We start from the raw sequence: 9,466 nt of genomic DNA, 5'->3' as shown, positions 1-9,466 counted from the left end.
TTGGTGTTCGTTATTAATTTGGGCCTGGCCCGCAAATTTTCTCTCGTGCCCTTGCACAATTTTGTGGTTGGGCAGCATGGCTCCATTGGCAGGGATACCCATCTGCCGAACTCAAACGATGGCACCCCCAGGTCGCTGAGGCTGTCTCCGAGCCTACCTACTCCATATGTACGTGGGGAATGCCCCGCCTGGCAGTGTCCCCTTCGATGCCCACGTGGCATTTTGGCACTCCGGGTCCTGTTTCCGTGGGCTGCCCATGCCCATTACACTAACTCGGTCCCTTGGACCGATGGCCTACTATGGCCGACTACTTCGGTGCCAGGGGGCCCTCTACTCAGTGCGCACATTTCCACAGCCATGCTCCCAGCCGGTCAATAGACTCCTGCACCCTTCAAAAGGTTTTGTGCCTTCGTTCGACACCAACAACAAACCGACATCCGTTTTGGTGAATGTAACTAACATTACACTAACCCCAGGTTCCCTTGGGTGGGATTCACTCCTCACCACAATCATTCGTTCACACCATGCATTCCACATTCACTCCACTCACACTTGGGCCTGCTGACCCACTTTCACTCATTATGTTCCTTTCTCTTTTCAATTCATACCAACACTGACGATCTACTCGCTAAGTCCCCGAACTAAGCTCGTGCTCCCCGTCATCCCTTTCTTTAATGCACGTTCCATTTAATTCTACGTAGCTGATCTACATGTACCACTACACGTACCCTCAATGGGGAGGGGCCCTTGGTGAAACACCTCGCTGTCCACCTTTGATTGGACAGGGTCCAACGGCCCACCCTTCTGAGGCGGGGCCTTGGCCCCTGCCGGGAAACCCCAGTCACTCTTCCACGCGGGTTCATACTTGACGAGCAACAGTATCAACGCTGCAACGGCCCCTGCCAGGAAACCCCAGCCACTCTTCCACGCGGGTTCATACTTGATGAGCAACAGTATCAATGTTGCAAAGGTCGTCGTGAAAGAGTTACAACATTTGTGGGAGGCGAGAAACCAGAACCGCGAGATCATGCCTTGACACGTCAGGGTGCGAGAAGGCAGCTGGTTGGTGGTGGATCGTGATGGGCCAAGGGGTCATGCAGATGGGATGGTTGTTAGATGGCTTATCAGAGGTAATATCCCAACTAAAAGAAATCGCAAAGCATGCCTTTGATTCTCCCATGAGACAAAAGGTCGGGGATCTGACGACACACATACTTAACGACATAACTGACTTTTGGGACATCTGTATGTTGCATGCATGTGGTTTCCAGATCCGTAACAATATTTTAAAGTGGCCGGTTTTCTCCGTCTGCAAATCCCTCTGTCTGTCACGCTCTTTTTGCTGGGATGTCATTATGGTGTTATGTCTAGTGCTAAAGGCCCTGTCACACCTTGACTATTTAGCCAGTGTATGCCTGACGTATGAAAAATTTGGCTAAAACGCTGGCACACGTCGAATACGTTATGGGTAAGTTTGTATACGTTAAGAGCACGCTGGCATACGTTGTAGTACGCCGAGCTGTTAGACAAATTTTCCATGCTTGAAATTTTTTGACGTATGCCAGCGTATGACTCACGTTCCGCATAACGCTGGCCATAAGTTGTAGGCACGTTACGCGATCGTTGACACACGTCGACACACGTTACTTGTACGTTACTCATAAGTCGAAACACGTCAAGGTAATGGTTAGCGTCAGTGTTCCAGACTCCCTGTTTTTTTTTTTTTCTTTTCGGTATGACGGTGATGTTGACACTTCGATTTCTAGTGCGGTTATAATATAATTAATAGGTTGCCGCTCAACGATTTAAATCATAACAGCACTAGAAATCGAATTGTCAACATCACCGTCATACCGAAAAAAAACCAAAAAAAAAAACCAGGGAGTCTGGAACACTGACGCTAACCATTACCTTGACGTGTTTCGACTTTTGAGTAACGTACAAGTAACGTGTGTCGACGTGTGCCAACGATCGCGTAACGTGCCTACAACTTATGGCCAGCGTATGCGGAACGTGTGTCATACGTCGAGAAATTTTCAACATGCTGAAAATTTATCGACGTATGCCAGCGTGCTCTTAACGTATACAAAATTTACCCAAAACGTATTCGACGTGTGCCAGCTTGGTTCGGCAAATTTTTTTATACGTCGGCATACACTGGCTAAAACGTCAAGGTGTGACAGCGGCTTCACACTTCGATGTCTAGTGCGGTTATGATTTGAATCGTCGAGCCGCAGCCTATGAATAGCCTACGACACGTGATCGTCGGCGATACGCTGCCGTGCTATGCATAAGTTACACTATCGTTGGGCATAGGTTGTGAACGCCGACAACACGCTCAGCATTCGTTGGTATAAGTTATCTACAGTATATGTGATTGAAACGTTCTGTGTACGTTACTAATACTTTATGCATACGTCCAACTCGTTATGAATACGTCCAAAACTGTGAAAAACATCAATAGTTCAGCGTACGCCAGCATTTTGCATACATTTTGATACCTTGCCATACGCTGGCTAAAACGTCAAGGTGTGACAGGGCCTTAAGTTAGGCCTCGACAGACGTACACATCATCCCGGCGTCCAGCATTCAACCTGTCCCATCGCTTCGCTGACAGCAGTTGAACACCAGAATCCATATATCTGACGTCTAGGTGATGGACTGAATGCCAGATGCTAGACTTCCGGATGACTGATTTAGTAAGACGGCATTACATCTGAGACATCATTACGGCATTACCTCCAGCGGTAAGCTAGGTCTTAACAGAGGTGTGCTATTCATGACTCAATGAGAATTGCATTATACAACTTCAAAAATAACAAGAAAACCACGGTACATCTGATCCCTACGAACATAAAACAAATTCATAATGTTATCCTGATGTTGGACTAACGGTCAAGATGGCTACTTCAGGGTCTTGAATTTGAGCCCCTGGTGTGCCATTAAATAACACCAGGTAGGTTGATCATCCTATCATAATTCTGAGGATGGCAAAATGAGTCCCCAGCCGACTGGAAACAGGGGGCACTGTATCAGCGGCACAGCCGCTCTCCCAGCAATGATGCAGCCACAGGTCAGGTCGCATATGGGAGCATGCCGGAGCAGCGCGTCACTGCGTCAACCTTCCGCCAGTACTCCAGGGCCTCCGTGTGGCCATCCCCCAGACAGATGCCTGGCCCATCCCCATTTCCTTGAGATGCTGATCAACCTGCTGCAAACACAAGGCATGTGGTCGGCCCATTGTCCTACTCCACTCACAAGGCTCCCTCGCTGAGAGAATCTGGTGAGCAAGATCAGCGTCAGGAAAACGAGTCACATGCCCATTCAGCCGCAGCTGACGTTCACAGACTATTCAGGTAACAAATCTCGTTTGAGTCTGTCTCAGCAACCGCTCGTTGGGCACAAAGTCCGAACGGCGATAGCCAAGGATTCTCTGAAGAGACCTGGTACCAAAGGAGTAAAGTCTCCATCGCAGATCCCTGGTCAGAGTCCAATCCGTAGAGCATGACTGGAAGCACCAAGGATCCGAAGGCTCGGACTTTTGTCCTCCTGCACAGGTACCAACAGCGCCACATGCCGTGATCCAGTGAATCCATGACTCCCCAAGCCCGTCCCAGACATCTATTGACTTCTGACTCACAGCTAGCGGAGACATGAATATCACTGCCAAGGTAAGTGAATCTCTCCGTGACCTCAACATCCTCACCACAAACAGGTACAGACAAGATAGCAGCATGCAAGATGTTATTGAAAGCCTGGATCTTAGTTTTGACCCAGGAAACCCATAATCCCAGCGACTCCGATTCCTCATTCAGCACCTCGAGGGCCCCCAAAAGGATATCTAAAGTCTCTGCAAAGATCATTGCATCGTCTGCGAAATCAAGGTCAGAGATCTTGACATTCCCAAACAATGCACCACAGCTTGATCTCTCTGACATCCCCCCATAATCCAGTCCATACAAGAGCTGAAAAGTGTGGGGGCAAGCACATCCCTGATGAACACCACTAACAACTGGAAATAAGTCAGAGATGGTATCACCACATCTCACACTACTCTCAGTACCAGAGTATAGTTCAGACATCAGATTGATCAGTTTTGGTGGCACCCCATGAAGACCAGAAAATCCTCCAGAGGGCATCCCGAGTCACTGAATCAAACACTTTTCAGAGATCAACATAGGCTGCAAGCAGCCCCTGCCGAAGCTCTCGTTTACATTCGGTGAGGACCCGACGAGCACGAATACCGTGAATTGTTAACCTCTGGTGTATAGCCTGACTGCTCTGGACGCTGGTGCTCAAACAGTTGGTGGCGAACCCTATGAAAAGTTATCCAAGCAAAGACATTGCCGGGCACTGACAGCAGTGTCACCTCTCGGTTGTTGCCATCCTGGCGATCATCCTTCCCTTTCCAGAGAGGGACAACAAGGCCCCTCTTCCAGTCAGTTGGGATGATGCTTGTGTTCCAGGCAGAACACAGAACTGCATGCAATGACATGAGTACAGCATTTCCACTATCTTTGAGAAGTTCAGCATGGATGTCACAGATCCCAGGAGCTTTACCCCATTTCAACCGGTTCACTACAGCCTGTGTTTCCACAAACGAAGGTGGACCACAGTTGTTTGGAAGGTCAGTAATAGGGATAGTTACACCCCTGACATCCAACTCAACAGCTTCTGGGTCAGCCTGGTACAGCCGCTCAAAGTAACTGGCCCAGTGGGCCTTCACTTCAGACTGCTCTGTCAAGAGCCCACCACCATCCACTCGAATTGCAGCACACCGAGGGACAGGCTTTGAGGAACGCAATGCGCGAATTCCCCTGTAAGCAGGACAAGAATCACTTGACCACAGGTAATGCTCTACACTCTCACGGATTCCTCACACATAGGCCTCCTTGTTCTCCCGCAGTGCACATTCAGTTTTCCGCCTCAACATCCTGAACAGCTCGGCTCTGCCATTAAGCCTTGCCCTGAGACTCTGGTCAATGGTATCCAGTGTCCCTTGAGAGACAAAATTATTCTTTGCCCGATGATGAGTTCCAAGACATCGACCGGCAACATCAAAGATGGTGGTCTTGAAGGCACTCCACAACTCTTAAGGATTTCCCAAAGCACCCAGATCCCCAAAATTCCCACTCAGCCTGTTTGCAAACTCCTCAGCTACCCTCTCAACCTTGAGCTTGCCAACATCCAGCCTTGGATGGGATGGTACCATTCTCCTGGATTTAAGCTGCAACTTCAGAGTTGCTACAACAAGCCTCTGGTTGGTATTGAGGAACTGAGCACTCCGGTGGACCTTGCAGTTCTGGATCGTCCTCCAATGACCATCAACGAGCACATGGTCAATCTCCTTTGCCACACTACTTGCGTTGGAATACAAAATCCAGCGATGAGCTTGTGGATGCTGAAACCATGAACCAGCCACCCTAAGTCCACGACTTCTTGCAAAGTCAAGGAACTTGGTGCTATTCTGGTTCACAATTCCAGACCCATGGGGACCAACACATGTCTCCGAACCTTCCCTATCAGTTCCAGTCGATGCATTGAAATCCCACAAGACTAGAAGAGTGTCTCACCTGGACAAGAAGAGTATCTCACCTGGGGCACTGATCAACCACAGAATCGAGTGCGGCATAGAATGCATCCTTCAGTGAGGTCACTTTCCTCAGTCGGCGCATATACAGAGACCAGGGAAACGACACCCAAGGAGTGAGGAATCCATTGTCTCATAATACGCTCGTTGACCGGTGTTACCTCAATTATCGTTGGAGTCAGCTTATTGGACACAGCTACAGCAACTCCTTGGGCATGGTAACCATCAGAGCACGCAGACCAATAGTAGGTGTCACCACCCACCATGATCTTGCCACTATCCGGTCTTCGAACCTCATGGAGTGCTGCAATACTGATGTTCAAACGCTTGAGCTCAGATGATAACAGAGACAGGTGATCATCCTCTCTTTAGGGATAGGACATTCCAGGTACCTACCCGAAGGGACCTCTTCAGGTTAACCCAAAGACACCGCCATCTGGTGTTCGACACCTTAGCACCACCCCGCTACACACCACTGCAATCTGACCCAGGAATTTTACCCCATGCTTTTCCTTCTATCATCAAGGAATGGGGGTGCAGAAGACTTTGCCCCAATCCCTTCATCCTGTGAGCTGCCCTGTGGAGGGCAGCAGCACGGGAGGTGGTACACCCACGTCGTGCCTTTTCAGTTTTCTTTGCATTTCGGGGTTTTGTGGAATGAAGTCTTTTACTGTGGCCGGAGTGCAAATCCTTCCACCGTCCTCCTTAAAAAAAGTAACCCAACTGCAGAAGGACGTCCGCAGACACAGTTGGGCACTGGATATGGATGGCCGTTGGCTCACAAGGAGCTCCTCCGCCCTTTGACAGGTTTTGTTTTTAATCCTGCTTGGTGTCCATATCCAAACACCCTCCTCACCAAAAAACCTGGTGGGGGAGACGGTTTAGTCACCACAGACTGTATATGAAATAATAAAAACATAATTGTTGTTTTGTGAATAGATGTGTGGATTCCTAAAATTAATGCTGGGTCGTTCACAACTCCCAAAATGTTTCTGGAATAAGAAAAATTGCAAATATTGACCGTCAATAAACTGTATTACTGAACTGTAAAATGTACTGTTCAAGTTATGCTGTTCAACTCCCATTAGCGAAGCGACAGATTCAATGCTAGTTTGCTATAAAAGAGCAGTTAAAGCTTAATTGAGGCAACTTTATTAATTACCAGCTCAGTGTCATGTCGACCTCTGTGCTGGGAGCAGGAATTTATTGTTTTATTTACAAACAGGTTACTTTATATACATTGTGCATTGAATATGTCGATACATCGAATGCAATTGTGCTCATTGCTCTCTTTAACTCCAGCTCAGCTCTCAACATGCCATCGTCTCGTCCCAATTGGCTGATGCTGTCATGTTTCCCATCATGCAGTTCAGGGAGAAGGAACTGGCAGGTTTGAACTTTGATAAAGGCTTTGATTTTCACCTCGTTCATTGCACTCAATTTTTTTTTTGTTCAATGTGGCAGCAATGACACGTTTAGCAATTTTATATGAAGTAGCTATATGTCCAAACCTCCTGTCACACCCACTAAGTAGCCAAACTATTTCGATGAGTTTGCTCAGAGACCATATGATGACGATCAATTGTGACACACTATCTGTATCGTCTGTATAAGTTTGTACTGACGTTTCTCCCCCCCCCACCCCATCCTTTCTCGAGACATCCTGAGCCTCAGACAGATGATGACAGCAGCCACTGTCGGTGAGCATTTGACGGAATGCACAAAAGTGACGCCACGAAACAGTCATGTTTGAAACTCCTTTCATCAGCCGTTCCATAAACAGTTTGGCAATCAGCGATCACTCTCCCTGTGGTTGCACACTCGCCATCACCACTCACTGCACACCTCACTCCATAGCAACAACACTGACGACTCTCACTTGCCATTTCCTGTCCCCCTACTTCCCTCCCCCCGCCCTCCCTAATCTCTCAGAGCTTGATGGTGCGATCATCAAATACAGCAGACTCTCCAAACGCCGAGACAACGAAAAGGTGCAAATATTAGTACAGTACAGTATATTTCTGCTTATAATGTGTTGTCCTATGTTTATTATTATTATTATTATTATTATTATTATTATTTATCTCACTTCCCCCACATACCGTATTTTTCGGCCCATCAGTCGATGTGGAGTACAAGTCGAATTGGCTAATGTTCCAATTTTTCTTTCCTTCATTCATAGATAAGTTGATTTGGAGTAAAAGACGAAGCTAAATCAACTACGATAGTTAGCAAAACTGCCATTCAGAACAAGAGGTGTTAATTCATCCCAAACACTCATAACCCATCGCTGCCTGTGTTATTTCCAGGGTCATGAATATGAATAAGTTGTTTTGTGCATTTTATTTGAACGAGCAGAGCGATCTGTACCGTACGGGCGATCTTGTTCCAAGCATGCAACACGTCCTTCTGACATACCTTTATTTGAGTGGTGTATAGGCAATTGATGGCTGCCTTCATCGCTTTTGAAAAAAAAAAAACCCAGGTCACATCATGCATGGAACAAAAACATACCTACTGCTTGTAATTAAAAACACCTCACTGCAGTGGAAAACGTGGGGACAGGAATGCAGAAATGTAAAAGATAGGGACTTGTAATACCCTCTCCCACCAGGCTATAAAGCAACAAAGGGTGAAAAATTTGAAAGGGGGTGTAGAACTTCTATAGGCACTGTATATGGTTTAAGGCATTTCATTGCTTAAATTAAAAAAAATTCAGAGTGTGATATTTTCTGAAATGAATATTGTATAATTATTAATTTAAAACACACTCCAGAAATCTTTTTAAAACACACTCTTTGTAGTACAGCGGATAAGCACAATAATTGTGTGTTTTATGAGAAAAGCATGAATTTTCTGACAGTTAGTGAATACTTTTCAGATGTGGAGGGTAGTCAGATTTGACCTCTGAGGACCGTGAGAGGTCAAATCCAAGATGGCCACCAGTCCACCGGGTCTAATGTTCAAACGCGTTTAATTTTGGAACTAAACAGTGTAAAAAAAACACTTAAGGTGTCATTTCCAACTAAGTTTGGAGTGGCCATTCGTTTGGTGATACTTTTGAGATCGCCAGGAGCCAAGGAAATGCATTTCGATCAAGGTCAAGGTCAAATTACGTTAAAAACTTTTGGACATTCTTTTGGGAAGGACGATGGATTGGACCTATGCAATATAGTGAAACTTCGCTTCCATTTTGACACTATAGGGATAATAATACAAAAAAAATTAACAGAATAGTCCCATGCTGCTAGTCTATTTAATACTTTATTAATAGCAATGATGATGATGGTAATGGTAGTGATCAAAATCTAACAGCCTCCAGAACAGAAGCACAGTGCAGTGCACTTGAGCGCAGCTTTGGCACACTTGCACCATCCAGTGCATCCTTTCTCACTGCGACAGCGGATCAATTCATGGCACGATTTTGATGCTTTGGGGAGAGTGGTCCAAAGCGGCTGCCACTCAGTTGTTTCCTTTGTCCAGCCCCAGTCGGATGGCTCTGGCATCTCTGGATCCAGGATCAATGCCTGGTCCCAACAGTTGGCCCGGTAGCAAGTGCGCTTGATGTGCTGTTTGAGTGCTGCCTGGGTTGGAGGAATGTTCTCTAGAGTTCTAGACTTCTGTGTGAAGAGCTGTTTCCTGGCATGATACACTTCCGTGCTCTCACTGGTTCGGTCGTACATTAGCACCTCAAATCGCTCTAGCAGTAACATTGATCCTTCACTGACCTCACTTGGCATGCATAGGAGTTCATTGAAAGCATCATTCATCTTTGGGAAAGACTTCCAAGTTTTCCAGGCAGTCTTCTTTCCTCTGCCAGCGAATGCAGATACAGTGTCACACCCGGTGAAAGTGTGAAGGACTGGGAGAGTCAGA

The 9,466-nt window shown here is 46.7% G+C and overlaps 1 protein-coding gene across 2 annotated transcripts in view; it reads left to right on the top strand.

The window, feature by feature from the left end:
• Window positions 1-9,466, top strand: part of APPL1 (adaptor protein, phosphotyrosine interacting with PH domain and leucine zipper 1) — an 85,101-nt gene that overhangs the window by 19,079 nt on the left and 56,556 nt on the right. For both annotated transcript variants that reach the window (XM_085863596.1, XM_085863595.1), the window contains exons 5-7: window positions 6,893-6,980; window positions 7,249-7,290; window positions 7,523-7,581. In XM_085863596.1, coding sequence (XP_085719722.1) covers window positions 6,893-6,980; window positions 7,249-7,290; window positions 7,523-7,581 — 189 coding nt within the window. The remainder of the gene's footprint in view (window positions 1-6,892; window positions 6,981-7,248; window positions 7,291-7,522; window positions 7,582-9,466) is intronic.

Source organism: Eptatretus burgeri, chromosome 18, assembly GCF_056783735.1.
Source record: "Eptatretus burgeri isolate ZD-2024b chromosome 18, Ebu_testis_v1, whole genome shotgun sequence".
Classification (NCBI taxonomy): domain Eukaryota; kingdom Metazoa; phylum Chordata; class Myxini; order Myxiniformes; family Myxinidae; genus Eptatretus; species Eptatretus burgeri.
Note: the sequence above shows the minus strand (reverse complement) of the source record. Positions and strands in the feature narration are given on the sequence as shown.